Source organism: Protobothrops mucrosquamatus, unplaced genomic scaffold (assembly GCF_001527695.2).
Source record: "Protobothrops mucrosquamatus isolate PMUCROS unplaced genomic scaffold, P.Mucros_1.0 scaffold1689, whole genome shotgun sequence".
NCBI classification, from domain to species: domain Eukaryota; kingdom Metazoa; phylum Chordata; class Lepidosauria; order Squamata; family Viperidae; genus Protobothrops; species Protobothrops mucrosquamatus.
Genome location: NW_015387842.1, coordinates 74,429 through 99,885, shown reverse-complemented (window position 1 = coordinate 99,885; position 25,457 = coordinate 74,429). Strand labels below are relative to the sequence as shown.

Below are 25,457 nucleotides of genomic sequence, written 5' to 3'. Positions count from 1 at the left end.
GATGCCTTAAATTCCAAAACTTTTTCTTTGTAACTATAATATTTATCAGCTTTTACTTCAACTGAAAATAGAAAGAAGAATGAGAGAGGAACAAAAGCCTAGATCTGATTTCTGAGTGGATAGTGTTTTTGTTGGACCTTGCACTGTTTTCTTTAGTTATACATCAGTGATCCTTCATTCATGACTAGCTGCTGATCTCTCCAGTTAAGAAAAAGGGCAAGAGAATATTGGCATTGGGATTATGCTCAAGAGATGTAGAAAGCACTACTCTGAATGGTGTGATGTTTGCACCACATGTTAGCAGCACTGCTTTCTTAATAGGGGATTCTGCTACCAGAAGAGAAGGCTTTGATTTCTGGTTGCTATTCTGGGTCTGGCAGGGGGTTGGGCAAGAGGAGAGTAATGGGCTCATTTTGCTTTTTATCTTTCCATTTAAAAGCCAGTGCCTGGATTTTCTCCCTGTGCTAAGTCATGATTTGTGTAAATAACCTTTTTTGAATAAGCCACTTCATAACCTATAAGCTATTATTTACAAACCAACAGGCCGTTTTATCACAGAGCACTTACATATGAACCCAGCAAATTTATTTTCTGAGTAACTACAACATAATATAAGGAAAGGTCACTATAAGTAGTTTCAAACACTATGACTTGAGTAAAAAAAATATGCATTGGATCTATATCCTCAACAAAGAGCAACGAGAGTGAAAAAAAGCAGTATTCATTATTATCTTTAAGTATAAGCAGGGCTTTTTTTCTCATAGAACGCCCAGAATGGAGTTCCGGCACCTTTTTTGGATGGAAACTTATAGGGTAGGCAAGGTGGGTTGTATGACCTGTGTGAGTTCCGGCACCTTTTTTTTTTTTTTTTTAGAAAAAAAGCACTGAATATAAGAATTACCATAGGTTCCCTGGCTCTCTAGGCTTTCTTAGAAAACAAAGTGGCAGAGGGGCTTCAGCTGTTTGATTTGGAAGTTTGTGTGTTAACCAATGTGACTCTTAGGTTTATGCTGTTGGTGGCTACTTTAGGGGTGCTGGAATGTACCATGGTAGATATTCATAGTCTTGGATCTAGTAGATAACCAGATACATATAAAAGATATTTTCTATGCTGTCTAAAAATTGGTGAAACAGATCAGACAAATATGAATATTAATGGAGATTAAGGGAAAGGGGATTAGAAATAAAGGTATGGAAAAGGAATAGTGAATCAGTGATTACAATAGATATGTTGGATGAAGGTTTTGTTTTCCTTTCTCTTCTGCAACGGGACTCCAACACACTGTTGAAGTATATTGGCAGGATTATATTACAAATCGTCTTGCATTGCAGTCAGTTAAAGCCAGTCCAATAATCTTGTATCACTTAAGCTAAACTCTCTCACGCACAGTTTCCCAGTTACAAGCCTGGATTTAAAAAGCTCAGAACATGCTTATTTCAATTTTACTGGGATATATTTGAGGGAGTGTCCACAAAATGAATTTAGTATTGAAATACCAATGCTTGGTATTACCATTTTTGCATAAAACTTTTCTTTTTTTGCAGACGTGTTTCAGCATTATCAACAGTTTTACTCACCATAGCTTTATGATGCATCCATCTCGTACACATTCATTTCCAGTTATTTGACACTCCCTGAAAGATAATCAAGAATCAGTTCAGTGCTTTCTTCAATTTTTAAGCAAGAGCTACCAGAAGGTTGGAATAAGCAGACTTGGTTGGATTTTCTAACACTAAGGTGGAGACACATAAACATAGCCATCCACTGTGCCCAAACTGAATTGTGAAATAGCTTGAGAATGTCTTTTTACTGCCATTTTCTTGATTTCAACACTGCTAAACTTGTCATGGATGACGGCTTTGTGGTTCATGTGACACTGTTGGAGAAAATTGGATTTAAGGAAAGTTTATTTAGCTCTCTAAATAATTCAAAATGTTTTCAATTTAACTTTCCCTCAGCACAACATGCTTCATGCTGCCTTCTAATTCATACAGCAAGAATAACAAGTGTCTACCCTGTTCTTAAAACCTCAGGATTTGGTTGGGTTGGGTTTTCTGGGATTGATGTGGAACCGAGGATTGTTCAGAGCATATTCTGGCTGTGGCACTACTCAAGTAATTATAATCCTTTTCACATGGACAGTGTTAACATAAATGCAGATATTTGGTTAAAGAGTTTAATGTAGTATCCTGACAATATATAGGAATGCCCTATAGAGTTATTTAGGAGAGAGGAGGATCCTACCCTGATAAACTAAAGGTCAACTTCTTATCAGGCTCTCAGAGACCAAGAAGTGGTTAGAGTAGTCTAAAATTAGCAGGACTGACAATTTTTACAATAGTAAAAGGCAAATCTACTTGGCAAGTTCTCCCAAGAATGAATTATTCAGATGTAAGAAGTAGTCTGGGAATACAATTTTTGTAGAAACAGATAGATCCCTCAGATCATCTGGGTTGATAAATTACATATCTTCTCTACTAACAATATGGTTGTAAATTAAAGCTGTCTTCATAGGCCAATAAGCTACTCTAGTTGCTCATACTAATGTATCTGGACTACTGTATATTTTCAGAGTCTTGGATTTCTACAGGTCTGTAACCTAGTGGTATAGTTAAAGTTTATTAAACCAAAAAACTTCAGTGACAATACTAAATATCTGCTGTTAACAAGCTATATGCTGCATAAAATCCATGGCAGATAATAAATTAAAAATACATTTGAAACACTGCCGTTCTCTACCTTGAACATGGAATTTGCTTTAGAGTAAACATGTAAAAATATACTTATATCACAAAACCTTGTAAGACTAATATGTCCAGTGTCACTGCTAGTGTCTATTACTAAAGTTTCATGCCTGGAAGGAAAAAGACAATGAGACTTGCTAACTTATAGAGCTATAATGTGTTAAAAATGAAATAATCTGTATCTACCCTAGCAGAATTTTTCAGCTATAACAATAATTTTAGTCATTAAAGCCATATTCTCCCAGATGTATTTTTACAGGTAAGAAAAAACTTCAGAATGTTCATTCCTAATGTCCCAGATTTCCATCAGGCACCTCAAATATTATACTTAAGTTTCAGCTAGTTTTAAGATGAATTTGTCCTTTCCTATCTTTAGAACACAAAAAGAAAATGATCTTTGAGGAAATAGTAGAAAGTAAAGTGATGATCTAATGTAGCTTAGCGAATAAGATTGATATTTTTCAAAAATTAGAAAAGGAATAAAAAGCTTGTATCTTAACTCTATCATTCCTGAATTTTCAATATAATCTTTTACATATGTATTTAAATGTAAACAGGCAACAAATAATGCAACATTCTGTATTCTAAACCAGGGGTTCCCAACCTCCGGTCTGTGGACCAGTACCGGGCCGCGGCATGCCAGGAACCAGTCCATACAAAAAAGCAAAGCCCCATCCATGAGATGCAGGCAGCACCGAAAACCATGCCCCCTCCGGTCTGCAGAAAAAACTCTCTCCATGGAACCGGTCCCTGGTGCCCAAAACCTTTGTTCTAAACATTCCATTATATTCTGCTCTGATTATGTGGTAGTTAGAAATCCATCAGGACAGAGCATCTAACTAATTAAGCTGAATTGGATCCTTTTTCGTTCTTTATTAAAAATATTCTACAAACCTTTTACTTTTCCTTACATGCATGGGTCGTTCTTTTTGGGCTATATATGCTATAATACTCAGAGTATGACTATAGGAAATAGAGGGAATGATGGCACACCTACGAAAACCGTCTTCATGTTATTATAAATGTTCCATGCTTTCCATGACTGCTGGAAACTTTCCATGATTGCTAGACTGCTGGAACAAAAGTCCAGGCTTTCCATTACTGCTGCAACCTAATCCACTGGAGCCTCTGTCTTCATTATAGTGTATAGCGCAGCCTTCCCCAATATGATGTCCTCCAAATATATTGAGTCTGACTAGGAATTCCAGGAGTTATGTCCCAGCACATCTGGAAGGCACCAAGTTATGAGAAGGATATATACCACTGCAATTATGATCCAAGTTTTATTTCTGTAATGGTAGAAAACCACTTGGACAGTAATAGGGTAATTGTGGAAGTGTTTTGAGGCTAGGAGAAACAAGGCCAAATTTGGGGCAGGGAGAACATCCAATTCATTTTGATTCCTTTGTGGTTCTTTGATGAGAACTTGATGGCAAAAACACAAGAATCCATTATTAGTGGAGTTGGATTTTTTGCATTTTTGGTGGTCAGGTATTTACATATTAGAAGCAAGATTGTAGTATGTTCTTAAATTGTATTTGAAACTGGCTTGTGCAAAACAGAGCATGTAAGGAATAAGCAAATGCTTGTCTAACCTAACACCAATTTATATTTGCTACACCACTCCTACTGATGTAGTTAATGGGTAGCAAGCCAAGAGCTGAGCAGGGGCTATAATCATCAAATGGCTTAATCATAGATCAGCTACAGTCTACATTTCCAATAGTGGAATTTGCTATGTAATCTGGTTCCTACGATGGCCAGACTCTGAAAACTTAAATGCAGTTGTCTTTCAAAATTAATTTCTGACATGATCATAAAAGAGATGATCAAAGAAGATATGATGCACTGTATGAAGTCAGAGATGTTCCCCTTCTGTTACCACTAGAACCTGGACTCTTTCTATAACAGTATTTGGCAAAAGATTCAGGACACAAGAGAGGGCCTCTTCACACAGTGCATAATTAGCTTATGGGTTTTACTGCTGGAGGTTGGCTGCTGATTTATATGGCTTAAATAGCAGGATGTGGGAAAAGTTACAGAGAAAATAACAGCCAGTATGGTGGCTACCTTAAATTTCTAGATGCAGAGTAGTATACCCCATTAAGGAAGGGAAAAAAAGAAAGTTCTTATCAGAGTAATCAGAGTAATCATTTGATTACTGGACCTGATGAACTTTTGGTCTGGTCTAGCACAGCCTTGTTTATCTTCTCATGTTCATCCAGCTTCCTGCACTATAAATCTATAAATCTCTATCCTTCTGCTAGATAACAAAAAAAGTTAGTTCTAACCACTCTTAGTTAATATTCTGAATGCATTACCTTTCTAAACACTATATGTGTGTACTTTATACTTATATAAAATTTTAGGTATAGTTCACATAACATTGTCTGTTCTCTAATTTGTATTGTATGAGGGAATTCCTTATGCATTTAAATTTAACACACAAAACTTATTGGCAGTCAATTAGAAATTCCCAAAACTACACGTTGCTTTTATTACCTAAGTCTGGATACCATGCTGGCCCCAGATTTTCATCTTCTGCTGTAAGTGTATTTTGGACATCTTCAGCAAGTTTAGTATTGCTGTTGCTAGCATTATGTTCCTAAGAGTCTGTCTCTCACCATCTCATTGTGCCAGTCCTTGCTATTCCACCTCTTTATTTCTTGTCATTTGGACAAAAGGGATGATTATAACATATCGGGACTTAGGTATATAGAAATGTTCATACATTAAATGACAACGTTAATCTGTTGAAATGGGGGTTCATATAGTAAAATCAACTTACTAAGATTATTTCCCAATCTATGGACCAGGAGAAACTAGATAACTTAGATAGGAAGAATCTATATGACTGCTGTAGTTATCCCTTGGTGATTCGCTCCTATGCCATACTAGCAATAAAGTGTGATTGATAAATCTAAACTGTGACTTCACAAGTACTGTTTGTCTTGGGGTAAAGTCTCCCATTCACCTCCCAAAATTAATTCACAAAAACTGTAGCAAAAACTGAAGATGACTTAACACCTAGGAAACAAACACACAAACAATTATTTAAAAAAGCTTAAATTAGTTTTGACCTGACCCCACTCAACATTCACTCCTAAACTGGATTTCTAAATAATCTTTTACCATCTTGATGACCTCCAGAAATAGTGAAATAATGATAAGCAACAGAATGTTCTATAAAACAGTATATGTCTACTTAAATTTTCAGTATAGAGTGATTTGTACATACTTTTAAGACTAAAGTTGGCAAGGCTAGAACCAAAGGCCTGAAATTAGATAGGACAATTATCAACATTTGGTGTAGATGCTCTCCACTTCCAAGGCTTAAAAATAAGTAACAGGATGTTTGTAAGGCCATGACAAAGAGACATAAGATTTATACCCTGAAGGAGTTACAAATAAAAGGCTTGATTACTTGATTCCACAGTAGTTGACCATCTTCATTATTAGGGCTTCTTATATCTATGCAGTGACAGATATAGCATATCCTTGACTCTACTGCTAGCTCCTAGGGGTGAATCTGAGTTTCAAAATTTATTGCCGAGCCCTGGATGAAGCTTTGACAGTAGCCAGAGATCACTACTCTAATCACCTAATAAGGGGCTTGGTAGCATCAGATAATTCCAAGCTATCAACAGAGAGATAGACAGAGGTGTCTGGAATTAAGTAAGCCTTGTAGGCCGCATTAATATATTAAGATTGGAATCAGCAGTGAAGGCTGGTTTAAAATAATGTCTACACCTTGAATCTATTCTAGTCATTTTAGTATCTGAAGTTTTGTAATTAATTTGGGAAAGAATGTAATTTTTGCACACAATAGACTCTAGGTTTAATCTGTGGTGAAATCCCATAACAAAGGATCTGATGGACATGTGAAGGGCTTCCCTCTGAACTCCCAGATAGGCTTTCCAGTCAAAGGAAACAGACAATTCTAGTTTTCTTTTTTAGAATAAGGCAGTGGGTGAATCTAATTTAAGACTTAATGTTTGTACAGTGCTTCTAAGCATTTACCAACTTCTGCATGTAACCTAGCTGTAATCCTTGGCCATAGATCCTTTGCAATAGATGGTTTTGAGAAATAAAATAATACTCCTGCAAAGTCAGTCAGAATTATTGACCTTCCAAGTTTCAGGCGTTTCAGGTTGCTGAAAATCTGTGACTTATCCAAGATCTATAACAATTCATTGAAGAAAGATTTGCATTGGGGATTTTCTCATTTATAGTTCAGTTTCCTAACAATATTATCTATCAGTATAGCTAACTTTATGCAGCCAAACTGGATGATCTTGCTTGTCTCAATTTTTGTCCTGTTTGCTAAGAGCTAGATAGGTTTGCAATTCAAAACATTAATATAAGCCAGCAGAGAAGTTGTTCTTCGTGGAAGGAGATGAAAGTGTTATGGATATATTTCCTTTAAAAAAAAAAACACCCAGTGTAAGCAGAATACTGAAGTGCATGCCTGAAAATTTTCCAAAAACAACACACATTTACTGGAGTATTTTATTTCACTGGTGATACAGGAGACATTATCTTCAGGCCAAAGATGCAATTTTGATAGTGCTTTGGAAGGGACTTTTTCTCAGATGTTTCAGCATGAGCCAAAGGACTTTTGTTGCTTATCTGAAATATCAGAGGAGAATATGGAGGACACAGATTGGGCTAGGAATAGCCTCTCCTGTTTCAATTGCCATAAATTCAGCTTGGTTCTCTGGACCTCCCAACTAAGCTCTTCTTAAGTCTTAAATGTGTAATATTAGATATTCATCTGCTTGTCCTAGAGCTTGAAGGATATGTCGGTTGAAGCCCAAGTTTAGTACCACCAGAAAAGCAGATTTTTCAGGTCATGCAGAGACAGACCTGCTTTCTTTTAATCAAAAAATAGAACACTTGTATTCTACCAGGGATGATAAATTTTAAATTATCTATTACATCAAGCTGGGATCCCAAACGCTCAGTGCTCTTGGCATAACCAAACATAGGCACAACAACCAGATCGAGACAATAAAGGGATGTTTTATTTTGTTTTCAAGCAACATCAAAGTAAGGCAAATATCTGCAGCCAACTAATGCAAGTTTTTCTAACTGGCTTTACAATTAAGAAATAAGACAGTAAAATAAGGTTCATACCAAGAGGCATTGGGATGCAACTTTTTGGTACTCAAATATTACTGCTGGAACATAGGCTGCAAGGCATCTCAGAACAAATATGAGTGATGTATCTGAAGACATTTTGCAAAGTGATCATAGATTTTCCCTCATGTACCTGTTATGGAAAGTGTAAGTTACTTTAAATATTGCTTCTCAATGTCATTTTTAACAGTTTATATTCCATTATATTCATATTTTACCTTTCATTATTTGACAGTTAATATGACAACTGAAGAAAGGTTGCTCCGTGAGCTGCATTGTCTGCTGGCTTGCTTTTGGGGCAATTGAAGGTGTTGGTTATTACCTTTAAAGGCCTGCACACAATGGGTCCAGGTTATTTGGGGAACTGTCTCACCCCAATGGGACAAGCCTACCAAGCTGTAGAATAGGAATGCTGTGGATTCCATTGATCAAGCAATTCCAGCTGGTGGGGTCCAGGAAGAGTCTGCTCTGCTGTGGCACTGGCCCTTAGGAAACACATTGCCCCCTGGGGTGAGATCTCACCCACCCTCCTGACCTTTTGTAAGAGCCATGAAGACCTGGCTCTACCAATAGGGGAGTATCATGCTATAGCTGGTTGATGAACCAATAATAGATCCCACTTCCTCCCTGTGCATCCTGCTCCCTCCTTTCCCATCTTTTAATCATAATTTATATTTTTATTGTATGCGAATCTATGCATAAACACACATATGTATGTGTGTATGTATACTTTTACTGCTTTTAACATTGTAAGCCACCTAGAGTTGCCTCATGTGAGATGGGCAACAAACAAATTTAATAAACAAATAAAATAAAAAGAATGCAGCTGACCAAAGACAGAACTAAGAAAGGGCTCAGAGCTGAAACTTTTTCTACCTTGAGGGCTAGTTCAAAACTTAGAATCTTCTAAAGTAGAAGTTCCAAAATTTTGCAATACTATGCCTCTAAAAGGATAAATTTATATTACATCCTACTTTCCCCCTCTGTGTATTATATCAAATAATTTCATTTGCTTTAGGACTGAACAAAAACCCAAAGATGCTTTTTTTTTTTCACAAGGCAACTGGACTTTCTTCATCTCTGACTGGATGGTGGGGAATTGAAGGATTTTTATACTCCTTGCAGACAGCTGGTCATTTGCATTCTTTTAGAGCAGGGGTGTCAGACTGCCAGCCCACGGGCCAGACACATCACACGGAAGCTGCGCCCACCCCATTTCCGGCAATGGCAAAACAGTCCTGATACGTCTCGTGACATCATGTGACATTGCGAGTTTGACATGTCTGTTTTAGAGAGTCGTTGAGGTCACCTGGAGGTTTATCTGTGTCATCGGTGTCACCTGAGTATTGCAAATGGGTGTGGAACCTTGGAATTGTTGAAAGGACTGTATCGTAGACTGGAGACAGATGATGTCATAACCCTCCCTCTCTGTTGAGAGAGGGATGTTCAGTTTTGACATAGATGGCCTCTTTGACCCCTCTTTCAAACCAGAGGTCCTCTGTCCAAAATGTGGAGTTTGCTGTATCCGAAAGAGTGGCCTTTGTCTTTTAAATGCAGATGGACTACTGAATCTTCTCCTGATGAGTTTGTTCTCCTATGTTGTGCCATGCATTTATGAAGTGGTTGTTTTGTTTTGTCAATGTACAGATCTGCACATGACTTACTGCATTGTACTGCATATACCACGTTGCTCAGTTTGTGTCTGGGTGTTTTATCCTTGCGGTGGACAAGCTTCTGCCTTACTGTATTCTTGGGTTTGAAGTGTGCACATATGTTGTGTTCGTTGAAGCTTTTCGTCTGAGCTTTTCTGATATTCCTGCCTCAATGACTCTCTAAAAGAATGCAAATGACAGCTGTCTGCAAGGAGTATAAAGATCCTTCCATTCCCCACCATCCAGTCAGAGCTGAAGAAGCTTCTTGGATCAGAAGCAAAACATCTTCAAAGAAAAAGAAGAAAGTCCAGTTGCCTTGTGAAAAAAGCATCTTTGGGACAATTATGACCTGGATGACTGAGAATCTCCACAGACTGAACAAAAAGTCAGTTAGAGCAATTCTTAGATTTTTGTTGTCAAGCAGTTTCTTGCTATGGGATTGCTCAGATAAAACAAGGAGCAAAGTCAGAGTGAATTTTGACAGTGCTCCCATTATGCTTGGGGTGTTCTGTACTGTACTAAGTCTATAAGAAATATAGTCTCCCCCACCCCGTGGGTATCTCTGAAGCTCAAAATTGTTTTATTGCATTTTAGCCTGGAGTGTATATCCATTGCTAAGGCTACCAGCCTTATGTGTCTTCGTTACAATACTTTTCCTCTGATCAAGTTAGTTTAGATTGTAGAGTAGCAATAAACTAGAAAATAGCTACTTGAAACTTGTGTGGAATGAACTCATGTTGCCCATACATCAACCAATTTCTTAATGAGTAAAGTCCTTGTATTTCAAGCCATTTACTAGGAATCAGTATTTTTCAGATTGTTGATATAGACATTACTAGGAATATAGTGGAAAAACTGATTATCTGCTTAATGCCCAGTGATAGGAAAGCTACTTTGAAACGTGATAGAAATTACATCAGCAGTTCTGGGACAATTTTCACATGCAGACACATGTGAAAGAATTTAAACTTCATTCATTACTGCGTATAATAGCCAATTACAGTCATCATTTCAAAGCTATGTCCTTTTTTCCCTTCTATTTTCATAATTTTAAGTACTATTACCAGTCCCAGTAGTATCTTTCAGTTTCTGCTCAGATAGTTCGCCCCTTATTGTGGTATGATTTGGTTGTTCTTCAAATCCCTACTTAAAGCATAATGCATAACACTTCATTTATTATTATTTTTACAAAAGTATTTAAAATATCCATAGATATGGTCAATGTATCATATGAAACAGAAAGAAGTCATTTTTATCCAAACAACTATTTTTGAAAATACAGTAATTTAATATGAATGTGATGTACATACACATGTTGCTTCTGTGAAGGGATGTGATCCATAGCATTATATATATATATATATATATATATATATATATATAAATCTATATGTCACTCCCAGATTTACTAGAGTTAAACATAAACATATGTTCCTCCTGAGGCCATGATTGCTCACACATTAAGGAGTTGAAGCAAATTAGCTAGAGTGTGACAAGAAATTTGAAGATTGTTGAAAGTGATTAGTTGTTACATTAAAGTGGTACTTTGGTACTCATCATTAATTGGTTCCCAGAGGCATGATGAGTACCAAAATTGATGAGTACCAAACACATTTTTCCCATAAGGAATAATGTAGTGAGTCACAAGGCAACCGACCCTGACCAGTTCTAGCTTGTGCGTGAGTACCAAATAAATGATGAGTACTGGGACAAATTTTCATGTCAAAATGCATTGAGTATCAACTTCGATGAGTTTCAGAGCAATTGCGTGTCAAGGTACCCTGTATTAATAAATTAGTTGTTCTGTTCTATTTTCTCCTCTAGCGAAATGGGTATTTAAAAGGCACAAGGTATTTTAAAATGTCTGTGACAGAGGTAAAGCCAGTTGTCTTCATTCTGAAGTATCTTTGCTTCTCCATTATGATTGCATCACTTAGCTTTTGCCAATTACCAGAAATTACTAATGGCTCCATTGTCTATAAACTGCATTCTCCTTTCCTAAGTACAGATAGGAATGGCAAGTCATAGTTGTGATATCCCGAATTTAATTCCAAAAAGGGATGTTTCATAGAGAGCTATACCAAAGAGTATAGAGAGTAAAAGTCAGTAGACATATCAAGGTGGAAAGGAGTGATGATGAGGATAATGAAAGTCAACATCCAGGAAACATAGAACTGCAGAACAACTTTACAAGAGGCTGTAGTTCACACTACTGTAGTTCCTAGTCAATCAGAACTCATTGATCCTGGTAGGATTATTTAGTTATTGATTTGCTTTCAGTAGCTCTGCTCTGCTCTTTAGGCCTGATTTGGTTGTATAACCTCCAAACACAATATTGGCTGTTGAGTAGACCTTCATTCCCAAGAAGTTCTCCCTTACGAAAGTACATTGAGATACTTCCAGTATTCAACCCAGTGGAATTATTGTTCACCTAGGCTGCATGGCTACATTTTAAATCTGATATCAGACTAATGGGGAATGATTCTAACTCAGGTACTATGCTGAAGTCTTGTTCACCTGATGCAAATGGTTCGGTGGGATCACTTGACCTGTCTTGTTCCTCTCAGGACTCCTCCACAAATGAGGCCATGATATTTAATCTCAGTCATTCCAGAGGCTTGCAAGAAGCTGAAAATGTCTTTTCAGCACATGCAACCAGCCACAGGGTTCCTGAGAGCATATTCCAAAAAGAGCCCCCTCTGCACACACACACCCCACATTTTGTAATGAGCTGAAACATCCATATAACTGCTCACCGTAATCCCAAGACCTTTATCCTGAACAACTTCCAATGATGAGTAGGTTTGGGAAAGTATGGGGAAATTTAACCCATTTCAGTCTTCAGTCCTTAACAGATGCATATATTATAGAAACAGCAAACAGGCGTGGTGTGGGTAAAAAGGATCACTTTGGAGGATAATTTGAAATGGAGAAATGATGGGAGAGAAGAAAGCTTTAACAGCTTGTATGCTGCAGCTTTTACAATCCTTGGTCTTCAAATGATCTTTCGAATAAGGGCACAAATTCCTACTTATCTAAATTTGGTACTAATCTGCCCTTAGAATATGGGCTACTTTGTTTTGTTCGCTTTGTTTTGCATCTTCCCCATCATTTATTATCTATTTATGCAAATGTTTTTACATGTGAGGAAGATTGCCAGTTAATAATGGTAATGTGATAAAAAAAACCCACCTCATTGCCTTTGTTGAGATTTAAATCCTACATCAGTCCATCCATTCAGTGCAGCTCCTGAATGCTTATACCTTAATAACATTTGTTGGAAATTGTATTATTAAATTTCTGATTTTAGGTCACCATACGCCAATGTATCTTAATTGTCCTAATTTTAAGATGTATGACTTCAACTTCCAGGATTCTCCAGCCAGCATGGAGAATTCTGGAAGTTGAAATCCACATACCTTAAATTCGACCAAATTGAGAAGCACTACCATAGAGTAAAACAGCTGTCCTTCTATGATACATTTGCATCAGAATATCAAAAGGGGTAGGAGTGAAGGAGGGCAGTACTTTAGGTAAGGGTTGGGATTCCAATTGGAGGCCCTGTTTCTTTTTTTTAGTTTGTTTGTTTGTTTTTAGAGGAAGCTTGTCATTTTTGCTCCCTGGGCAACAAAGCATGGGATCATGCCAGAAAGTCACTTAGTGGCCAACTAATAACAGCTTCATTTGGATTTGCTTTCCATGCAAATCTATCAGTTACCATGTTTCATAACATGGAGGAGACACTTCTGGACAGAAGCCTGTATGTGGTTCAGGGAGGAAGCTCTAAACAGGCCTGGAAGAACGGCTTTTCCCTGAACAGAAGGGACTGGTTTCTGTTCATTGTGCTTTTTGTTTGCTTTAATTAATTTATGTTATCAGATGAAACTTAAATAACTTAACACAGACTTAGTAGGCATAGGTTTAGGGAAGGGAGCCAGAGCATTGCAAAAAATTTTAATCATATTCAAGTGACTCTAATAAATATTTGCATTCACACATTTTCACACTGAGCATCAAAGCCCAGCCCGTGGCTGCTGTAAATAAAGATCAGGAAGGAAGGAAGGAAGGAAGGAAGGAAGGAAGGAAGGAAGGAAGGAAGGAAGGAAGGAAGGAAGGAAGGAAGGAAGGAAATTTATTACTCACCTTCATGGGAATGATTTGATTGCTCTCAGTTCCTGCTAGCAGGAATGAGAGAGACTGAGCAAATCAGTAAAGGCAGTCCTGGATAGTCTGCGTTTTCTTCCAATAAGAAAAGAAAAGTTGTTTATGTCTCCCTGCAACAGGAAACATATTGAATTAGTTCCACTTATTTAGGACAGCATATCAAAGAAAGTTTGATGCTTCTGGCTCTTTAGAGAAGAAGAGAAAAAAACCCTGCATTTATAGCTGAAATGGAGCAGATTTCCAACTATGGTTATTCCTGCAAAATGGCTAAATTTCTAAAGGTTTCCCATTCGTAACTCGAAAATTTGTGGGAGTGAATCTCGTACCTCGAACAAGATCACTCCCTGCTTGTTAAGACCCATGCGGCTTGTTAAGTGAACATGAGGTATCTCATGGAGGACCTAGTGATGGAACAGGCCCCCAAGGCCTCCCCGACCCACTAATATACCTCATGCTTCTCTCTTCCTTCATGCTGCGCTGGACTCACCTTGAAAAGATCCATCTCCTCTCTGCCGCAGTTCCTGCTGCCACCCAGATCAGAGGCTGGGGGATGCTTCTGTGTGCCTCTGGAGGCCGGATCCGGGTGTTGGAGGCCTTTTCCAGACTGCTGCCACCCGGAAGTGAGGCCAAGGGACACTTTTGTGTGCCTCTGGATGCCCGATTTGGGCATTGGAGGCCTTTTCCAGGCTGCTGCCGCCCAGATCTAAGGCTGGGGAATGCTTCCATGGCCCTCTGGAGGCTGGATCCAGCCTCCAGAGGCACGCAGAAGCGTCCCCCAGCTTTAGTTCCATTCTCTGTTGCAGAGAACAGAGGCCTAAAGTAGCATGAGATCATGTGAGATCAGTAGCATGAGATCTTGCACCATTGATCTCATGTGATCTTGCATTACTTTAGGCCTCCATTCTCTGTGAACGCACCGAAGGCCTGGAGCAGCCAAGAAAGTGAAGGATCTCGATCTTTGCAGGGTGAGTATTGAAGGCCTAGTGCCTAGGGAGACCCGGGGGGGGGGGAAGGAAGAGAATAACCAGGGTGAATGTTTGCAGTGCCACTGTGGTCACTTGTAAGGATGAACGACTGCCGTGGTACGGCAACATTCATAATTTTAGGATTTGCTCGTAAGCACTAGGGGGTGTTTATCGCGTGACTTTGAACATTCACTAAGGGAATGCTTGCAACTCAAGGATTACCTGTACCATTTCAGACAAATGGTTGTCCAATCTCTTCTTAAAAACTTACAGTGTTGGAGCATTCACAACATCTGGAGGCAAATTGTTCTATTTTATTGTTTATTGTTCTGTTAGGGAATAATTTATTGGCTAATCCTATATCTGTTATATAGTAAACAGAGGTGTAAAAGAAGATGTGCAAGTAAATGCTACAAAACACCTTCAAAGAAAATGACGTTGCAAAGTGACATTGCTCTGTTTAGGTCCCAGGGATTGTAACTGGGCCTTTCAACACTGCTCTGTGATAACCTTTGCAAACTTCAGACACTAAAAATGAATTTTGAGAACTTTTTTTTGCAGCCAATGAGTATCAATATGCTAGATCTGCTTTTACATCTAAAGTTATTTATATTTTATTTAAAAAAAACTATTCAGTGGTATGACTGTGGCCGAAATGCTTCCTTTTCTTGAGTGCTTTCAAATCTTGAAAATGTTATTCAGGGATGGTTCACCACTTTCCAAGTGGTGAAAGCTGTGGTCAGTGTAAGCTGTGAAGATTTTGAAGTCCACATTGTTGCCTCTGTTGGCACTTTCTCACTACACAATAACCACAGCATGGTTTGCTGAGCTGGGCTGTGCATGAACATGCATTCATGGTTTAGAAATAGTTATTCTGTGGGCAGCTAATTGCTAAATGGGCGGCCATGGGTTTTTTTTTATGGGCTTACAACTCATCAGCTATTGTGGCATCTTACCCCGATGCTTTGGTTAGTATTTCAAGGGGCTGCCCAAACAGGTAGCAGGGTAGCCGAAAAGTAAAAAACCACTCACAACTCTTGCTCTCGTGCTTTGTTTACTTGTCAGCAGGCATGCAGGGGTTGATTTTTAAAAGCAAAGCAAAAAAGAGGAATGATTAGTATTTCTCCAACCCACCCAGAGTGAATACCATATACTTATGGTTAATTGCAAAGAAAGAGAAACTGTATATGATTGTTTGCTTTTGTTACTTCACTCACCCCTGCCAAATCAGTTAGGATACCTGCTCTCAGTTGCCCCACAACTACTGCTGGTGGAGTGCAGCCAAGCTCCCCCCCCCTTTATTTGTTTGCTGATACATTTATTGCATTGGATTAAGAGCTACTCAACTCTGAAACAACACTGGGTGGCTTACATCACAAAACTAAGAAAAAAAATGAAGAAAAAAACACGTACATCTGGAAAAACAGTCCAATACCTAGAAAAGAAACTAACGGGGGCTTAACAGTTACCCTAACCCCAGGCTTGGGAACAAAGCCAGGTTCTTAAAAGATTTGTGCAACTGTTGTAGGTTAGGAAACAAACAGCTCTCCAGGGGAATACTGTACATAAGTTCTCCCACTTACGGTTAGCTCTAATGCAAATGGGATCACTCATATTGAGTTTGGCTGGGAATTCTGGTAGATGTAATCCCAGCACATTTCAGGGCTGCCTAACTGAGGCAGATTGGGTTTTCCTGTTTGAAATAACCATCGCAAACCAGTAGCTACTGGGTTTTAGTTCCACTATGGAACTATTTGGGTCATTTTAAAAAATATAACTGTCATGAGTATGCCCCAATTTATAATCATGGTTGCTTTAAAAGAATAGGGTTAAATGCATGCCCTGAAATAAATTTGGGAATATTTTTTCTGATCACTATTAATCTGCTGTTTCTGTAACCAAACACATATGTTTGTTTATCCGATTAAACAGTTAATGATCTCAAAATTGATTGCTGGAAGTTGTATCATCCTAAAGACATTTCCGTCACTGTTTCTGGGATCTGTCTTATGTTGCAGTCTGTAAAAAAAAAAGCTTTGTATTTATAATTTTAATTTCTTGCAGATTTCATCTCAACAAGCAATCAAAACCCATATTTTAGAAGAGTGAGGTTTGATGTCTCAGCAATGGAGAAAAATGCTTCCAACTTAGTGAAAGCAGAATTTAGAGTCTTCCGCTTACAGAATCCAAAAGCTCGTGTATCAGAACAACGGATAGAACTGTATCAGGTAAAGCGTTGATTATTGCTGCCCTTTTAGGTTTTTTAAATATGCAACATTTTTCTATAGCACATTTAGACATGGTAGAGTTAAATAGATAGTAATATTCATTCTCTCTTCTTTGGACCCTTGAGAAATGTAGTTTATGAGAAGAGATCTCAGGCTCTGTACAGAGGAATCTCATTCATTAAATTTATCAATCCCAGGTTTGCAGAAAGAAAAAAAATAACAATATAAAGTTAACTTAAAAATGTACATTATACTTAAATTTACTTTAATGTCTGCTTTCTAAAGGCATGTATAAATTACAGTAGTTTTTATTTTTATTAGGAGCTGATTGCAATCCATTTCAAACTATATATATAAAAGAAGGTTTACTGTACTGAATTATTATAATTGCATCTCTTGCTTCTGATCCCTCTTTTTTTAGATTTGCTATGTGAGTCAGGAAGAAGTAAATTTTCCAGGCCAAAAGCCATGTTGTGGACCTCATTCCAAAAAACAGGAATGAGACTAGGACAAAAAATAAAAGTGATTTCATTTCATTTACATTTCATTAAAATTACAATAGATAACATGATTAATCTGAAATTGATTGATAATTCTTCTCCTTTGCTATATTAAACATTACAGATCTGTTACCTCAAACTTTAGTGACTGGGCGTTCCAGTTTAAATTAAATTGTGGTTCTGTTAAGGAAGAAAATCAAAATCCTGAAGCTACAACAGACAAGGTGTCAGTTTTCTTATTTTACCAGTGTGAGAAGAAAACATAATTTGTAACTTACTGGAATGATCCAAGCAATATATGCTCCTTCTTCTGTTACTCCTGTTGCCACAATAAGATTTAGGGCTAAAAAATAATAAATACACATAAATGTCATATTTATTGACATTCACAAGGGCTGGGTCTAGATACACTTTTACTCAGTGTGTCATACTGACTCTAAGATGTATAAACATGTTTATCATTACAGTGTTTCATCTTTTTTAGAAGCAAATCCAGTTCAGCACAGTGCAGCTTATTCTCAAATAAATCAAGCACAAGATTGCAGCTTTACTTTGTAAAAAATATGACAGTCCTGGGTGGAGTACTTCTCATCCTCAGTGACCCCACCTGACCTCATTTTGTCTTGCTTCAATTGATGCTGTTTTGTGTTCCATGGAGTTAAAGCCAGGAGCTTGTTTTATTTTGTTTCTAACTGCTCAGTGCCAGCAAGCTCTTTTTATGCTCTTTTTAATTCACTTGCAGCTTCATATGTAATCTAGTTAAATCAACTTGCTCAGATTTAAGGCCGATTAGTTCCACTGAAGCCAGGGGCACCAATCTGGTATACATATTTGTATTTCCAAGTAATCTATGCTAAAGTTGTTGTTGTTTTTTTTAAAAAAAATATTCTTTTGTTTTAGTCATCTAGCAAATTTCTGTAAAGTTAGGCCCTGAGATGAATACTTAACATTAAGATCCAGCCTTAATAGATTTTCATTCTTAACTTATTTTTGCTACTGAATTAGATTTATAGATTGCCAAATCCAAAGACCGTAGCCAGGTTACACAGTTAAAATAGCATACAAATACAATATGAAAACTACATTGATAAACACAGCACATTGGGGGGAAAATACACTTAGATACTAATAAAACTATAAAACTTCTGCACTGCACCATTCAGTTGGAAAGCCATCAAGAACAAGGGCTTTTCCCAATTTCATAGCTGGGATTGTCTCTGCAATTTCCTGTTATGGTTGTCCCAATTTCCTTTCATATTTTTGATGGATCTCTTCTGTTTAATTTGTTCCCCCAGTTTAGTAATTTGCTGTTCAGTTATAGAGGTCTCCAGTTTATATAAATGAATTTTTAAAAAACCATAAAAATAGTATGGTCCAGTGGTTAAATCACCAGGTTACAAACCAGGAGGCTGAGTTTTTAGTCAAGCCTTAGGCATGAAAGCCAGCTGGGTGACTTTGGGTCAGTTTATTCTCCCTCAGCCCAGCTCACCTCAGAAGGTTATTGTTGTGGGAAAAGAGAAGAAAGAGGAAGAAATACTAGGTATGTTAGCTGTCTTGAATTACTACAGGTAATCCTTAACTTATGACCACAATTGAGCCCAAAATTTATGTTGCTAAGTGAGAAATTTGTTAAGTGAGTTTTGCTGCATTTTGCAACTTATCTTGTCACATTTGTCAAGTAAATCACTGCAGTTGTTAAATTAGTAACGTGGTTGTTAAGTGAATCTGGTTTCCCCCTTTGCTTTTGCAAAGGTGATCACATGACCCCGGGACACTGCAACTATCATAAATATGAGTCAGTTTTCAAACATGTGAATGTAAATCACGTGACCATGGGGATGCTGCAATGGTCATAAGGGTGAAAAATGGTCATAACTCACTTTTTTCAGTACCGTTGTAACTTTGAATGGTCACTAAGCAAACTGTTGTAAGTTGAGGACAACCTGTATTTTAAAAAGACAAGATTAAAAAAAAAACCTAAGAATTTCTGGCTCAGCATTGTAACAGGCCATTCTTTGCCTGAGTTGCCAATGAGGTTTTGCTGTTGTTTCTGCCTGTGAGTCCATAACTTGTTAGCTTTCTTCTCTAGATCTCCAGTAATTCCAATTAACAGATAAAACTACTTTAAAAGCTTGGGGGAGGGGAGGAAATAAAATGATTAAACAATCTCAAATATCCAACGTCTCTTCCTTTGCTTAGAAAAATGGTTGCCAAATTCAGGAATTACTGGAATTTAATCATATAAAAGGTTGAATGTTATGGGAATCTCTTTGAATACATATCCTCAGTAGCATTTTTGTTGATTTCATGACATCTTTACTTTATTAAGAAACTTCTTGCGTAGAAAGAAAAATAAACTCTGACACATTTCTAGTTTACAAATAGGCATTTGAAAAAGAAATAGGCATTGTGACACGGAAGGCAAGCAAAGAGCGGAAGTAGGGTGAAACATGCTCTCATTTTGAATGGTTGTAGCAGTTTATTTTTATGGTAGTTCATTAGCTACTATAAAGTTATAGTAGACATATTCTATAGTCTATACAAACTATAAAACAAGCGTGGGTTCGAGTGATTTTCCATGGCAACAATGTCATGTTTTGATAGCACATGAAGTATCATGAAAAATAGAGCCAAAATTCTGGGTTTTACTGCTGCTCTTATCAGGGCCTTTAGCATACCTAGATACTTGATAAGCTTGTGGAAGGAATGGAATGTACCATACCACACGGAAAAGGAGAAGGAAAAGGTTCTAGATGGCAGGTGCTGCAATAGTCTATTGCATCCCAATAGGTGGTATTGTTTAATTGAGGGGGCCAGAGGCATATTGATTCAGATGGGCAGGAACCATGGGAGATAGGAGGAGAACCTATGCCATGAAAAGCTTTATAGGTGTTAGTCAACACCTTGAATTGCACCTGGAAGCCTAATGGTGACCAGTGCAACTCAAGAAGTAATAGTCTCATATAAACGTACTGTGGGATTACCAACATTGCTTGTGCTGTTACATTCTGGTTCAACTGCAGCTTCCATAGAATTGCAGCTTCTATAGAACTAGAACAGCATCATATAGAAGGCCAACTCTGTGGTGGCTGAAGCATGAGTGATAGTCTAGAAGGCCTTCTGATCCAGGAACAGACACAGCTGCCACACTAGATAAAGTTGTGCAAGGGCCCTCTTGGTCGCAGCTACCATTGTTCATTGAACAGGAGCTGCGACTTTAAGATAACCCTCAGACTGCGTACCACTGTTGAATGGGGGAGTGAAACCCCACCCAAACTGAAGATGGAGACAACCCAAATCCAGAGTCTCCCCAAAACTGCATCCACTCTTAATGATAGTAGATAATACACAGGGCTTTTTTTCTCATAGAACGCCCAGAACAGAGTTCCGGCACCTTTTTTGGATGGAACCTTGTAGGGTAGGCAAAGTGGGTTATATGACATGTGTGAGTTCCGGTACCTTTTTTTTTTTTTTTAGAAAAAAAACACTGATAATATATGTGACATAGAACAGAACAGAATAGAATAGAATAACAGAGTTGGAAGGGACCTTGGAGGTCTTCCAGTCCAACACTCTGCTCAGGCAGGAAACCCTATACCATTTCATACAAATGACTGTCTAGTCTCTTCTTAAAAACTTCCAGTGTTGGAGCATTCACCGCTTCTGGAAGCAGGTTGTTCCACTGGTTAATTGTTCTAACTGTCAAGAAGTTTCTCCTTAGTTCTAGGTTGTTTCTCTCTTTGATTAGTTTCCATCCATTGCTTCTTGTCCTGCCTTCAGGTGCTTTGGAGAATAGCTTGACTCCCTCTTCTTTGTGGCAACCCCTGAGATATTGGAACACTGCTATCATGTCACCCCTAGTCATTCTTTTCATTAAACTAGACATACCCAATTCCAGCAACCGTTTTTTTATATGTTTTAGTCTCCAGTCCCCTGATCATCTTTGTTGCTTTTCTCTGTACTCTTTCTAAAGTCTCAACATCTTTTTTACATTGTGGTGACCAAAACTGGATGCAGTATTCCAAGTGTGACCTTACCAAGGCATTATAAAGTGGTATTAACACTTCACGTGATCTTGATTCTATCCCTGTTAATGCAGCCTAGCATTGTGTTGGCTTTTTTGGCAGCTGCAGCACACTGCTGGCTCATGTTTAAGTGATTGTCCACTAGGACTCTGAGATCCCTCTCACAGTTACTACTATAGAGCCATGTACCACCTATACTATACTTGTGCATTTGGTTTTTCTTACCTAAATGTAGAATCTTACTTTTTTCACTACTGAATTTCATTTTGTTAAGATAGAGCCCAGTATTCACATCTGTCCGGATCCTTCTGTATCTTAAGCCTATCTTCTAGAGTGTTGGCTATTCCTGCCAGCTTGGTGTCATCTGCAAGTTTGATGAGTTCCCCATCTATCCCCTCATCCAAATCATTGATGAATATGTTGAAGAGTACTGGGCCTAAAACAGAGCCTTGGGGTACCCCACTGCATATTTCCCTCCATTTAGATGCAGTTCCATTGAGGACCACACGCTGAGTGTGGTTGGTCAGCCAGTTACAAATCCATCTGGTGGTGATGTTGTCTAAGCCACATTTTTCTATCTTATCTAGTAGTAGGTTATGATCAAGGAAGACTACAGGTAGTCCTCAACTTAGGACCAGTCACTTATTGATCTTTTGAAGTTGTGATAGAGCCCCCCCACAAAGGTACTTACAACCCAAATTAGAAGCTACAATGCCCACGTCACCCCTTCACACAGTCACGTGACCGCCTTTTGAGCGCTCAACAGCCAGCTAGCATTTACTGGACATTTGCAATGTCCTACAGTCATATAACTGATTTGCAACATTTTTGTCAGAAACCGCTGTTTACTTCCAGTTTCCAATAAAAAATGCCCCACAGTAAACAATAAGTTCACTTAACCACCACAGTGTTTGTAAAATCAGGTGCGGTTATGTGATGATCTGTTTATGACCATAGTTGCAGGCTCAATTATAGTAATGAGTTGAGGCTACCTATATAGGATTTTGAAAATTCCAAGAGGCACATATTTTTTATTTATGAACTGGAAAACAGCATAAAATAGCACCCATAGTAATAGCTTTCATGGTTTCATGGTTCTGATTTTTAATCAAACCTAGCATGTTACAGGCAAGTGATGGTCAAAAAGAATTTTGATTAGTGATGAATTCATATTTATTCCTGATAATTTCTGAACTCTCCTAAACTATTTGTGTTGTTTCAGCCTTTTTCTGAACTGTGACCATCCTATTTATGCATTCTTTATATACTTTATATTTTGACAATATAAAGTGTATAAAGCAGAAACAATGGTAAGGTATTAAGATGTCTTCTATCCCTGAAGGTATGTTTTAGCTAACTAGTAAGATGGAGAACAGTACTTTTATAATGAAATTCTTCTGCCCCAATTTCAGTTTCTTCAAATCGGTTAATCTCCATAAATTATATTAGAATATGATTAATAAAAAGCAACTATCAATTGATCTCCCCTAGGGGAATCTGCTAATGCAAGTGGGTACACTGGAGGAAATCTGGTGTAATATGGCAGCTTTATTGTGGGAAGTATCAGTACTTGTGTTGAAGGACAAAACTGACTTAGGCAACTAACGACAGCCATTGTATTGTAGCCCATCCCATTTTTTTCAATAAAAGTCTCATTGCACACATACCTGTACACTTGTCTTCAGTTCTTTGCATGGCTGCAGATGGGTACAACGAAATACACTGGATTCACAGTAATCATTTCTCAAGCAAGCCAAAAATAAATTACATTTTCAGTATTTTCACAGCTTAATACATTTTAACCTCTAGCAGGAAAAGAAATCTTGGCAAAGATGACTTTTTGATAAAATATATTTGGCCCAGGAAGAAAGACAAACTTAGAGCACTGTTTTACCCTTATGTAAGCTGTAGAGATTACAGGCACTGAGGTGTGGTGCTTATAGCAGCCAAGATAAAGAACTGGCATCGAAATAAAAGATGAAAGCATCAGAGAAAAGATAGTTGTGCAGGCCCATGGTAGCTTTTCCTTAGAGCCCTAACATATTTAAATGTTTTTCTCACAGATACGAAGATTAGAAATTTTCATTTTTAAACTATGCTAGTTTTTGCCATGATAAGTACGAACACGGGAAATGGAAGCCACTGTTAAGAGACTATACGAGCAATTAATATCCACTATAGTTGTGTTACCTCCATACAAGCTATAAGTGGGTTTATGTAGTGTGCCACATGTCCTTGTTATTTGCAATCTTGCATGATGAACGTGCTTGGCAAGATCACAGGAAGCGGATCACAGAACTATCGGCTTTAAAATATTTGGCAAGTCCTATGTACCTTTTGTATTTTGGCAAGTATACTGCACCTCGTACAATAGCTTGTTAAGGTCCACACTCTGTGCTCAGTGCCTGCCAGATACAAAGCTGACTGAAGCCAAAAGAAAGACCCCGACTGCCTTCTGCTTCTGCAGAACTATTTCCCTTTGCAGCCACATAGCTTTAAGGAAGTCCAGCTGACGGAATAACATGACCTGCAGAATTTAGCAGGTGGCTGAGGTTGCCAAAAACCCTGCTGTCAAAAGTTATTCATGGGAAATATCCTGGAAATACTTTTCAGCAAACAGCCAACAACATTAATCATTTTCAAGCAAGCGAGAGAGAAGTAGGCATTTGTGCTAAGGCCACTGCTTAATATTCGGGCATAGTAAGAGGCGGAATGGTCTGTTTATTATATTTACTATGCTATACATACTGTGTAATATTTAGTATGTTTATTAAACTGACAAGTCTTCTTTCCTCTGTGCCTCTATGGCCCTCCTTTTTCATTTTATGTTCCCAGAGGATGGTGTCTCCTCCCATTTTTTCCACTCTGACCCCACCATAATGAAAATAAAATTAAAAAGATAATTTATTTCCAAGATTTTGCCTTTCATAATTGCTTGAGAGAGAGAGAGAGAGAGAGAGAGAGAGAGAGAGAGAGAGAGAGAGAGAGAGAGTTGGAAGTAAATAAGAAACCTTGTGATATGAGATGGTGAAATAACCTTTGTTTTGTTCATTGTTTTATTGGTTTGATTTATTTTATGGTTGTTGTAAACCATCCAGATTTGCTTAAGATGAGTGGCCATATAAAACTTTTACATAAATAAATTCTACTGGGCGAGAAGAGGTAAATCCATATGTTTTTCAAAGATAAAATGTTCTTGGAAAGTTTGGAAAAAGCATATTGCAGTAAATGTAGTTCTGGGAGTAGTTTGTGTTTGAGAGAGATTTCAGTTTTTCTCCTAACATATCACCAGTATAAATCTCTAACTCACTTGACTGTAGTGGCATCCTTCTTTAGCATCTGGAATTTAATTTAGTTCTTTTGCTTTGCCTGGGAAGACACAACCCTAAGCATTTATGGCATGAGCAATGTTCCCAGAGAACAAGCTCCTTTGGAGCCCGGACATAAAACTATTTTGAACTTTAAAGCTCTCAGTGGACTAGGGCCAGGTATACAAAAGAACTCCCTCATCCTATATGACTGTAGCTTTCTTTAAGACCTTATTTGGAGAGCAGGCTTCAAGACCACTCCCTGAGCCAGTCTATTTATGGTGTGTCCAAATCTGCATCTATATTGTAAAAAATGCATCTTTTAGGGAAACTAAATATTTATGGAATTCGTCTGGCACTAGGAAATTGCTTCCCATTATGACCTGTGGCATTGATTTTCTGAAGATGCTACTATCCAGTAGTTCAGAAACCTACAAATCAACTGAGTATACAAGAATTATGAAACAATCAGTTATCTAGACAGTGGAATTTTACTGAGGACTAGATTCTCATCTAGATAATGGAATTTTTTCTATAAAGATTCCAAGAAAGAAGAGCAAAATGGAGATTTAAAGACTTAATTTAAAAAAAGGAATTATACCAAGATAAAAGAAACAGACATATCAAATTATGAAAGCTCAGTTAGCAAAGGCTTGATGGCTATCCCAGAAGAATTAAGAACCAGAGAGAAAGACAATGAACTGACAGGAGGAGAGAGGGAGGGAGGAGGG

General features: G+C 37.9%; 1 protein-coding gene across 1 annotated transcript in view; it reads left to right on the top strand.

Annotated features, from left to right (window-relative positions):
* TGFB2 (transforming growth factor beta 2) overlaps positions 1-25,457 on the top strand; it is a 79,656-nt gene that overhangs the window by 42,079 nt on the left and 12,120 nt on the right. Inside the window, exon 2 of the mRNA XM_015822832.1 lies at positions 16,730-16,893. Coding sequence (XP_015678318.1) covers positions 16,730-16,893 — 164 coding nt within the window. The remainder of the gene's footprint in view (positions 1-16,729; positions 16,894-25,457) is intronic.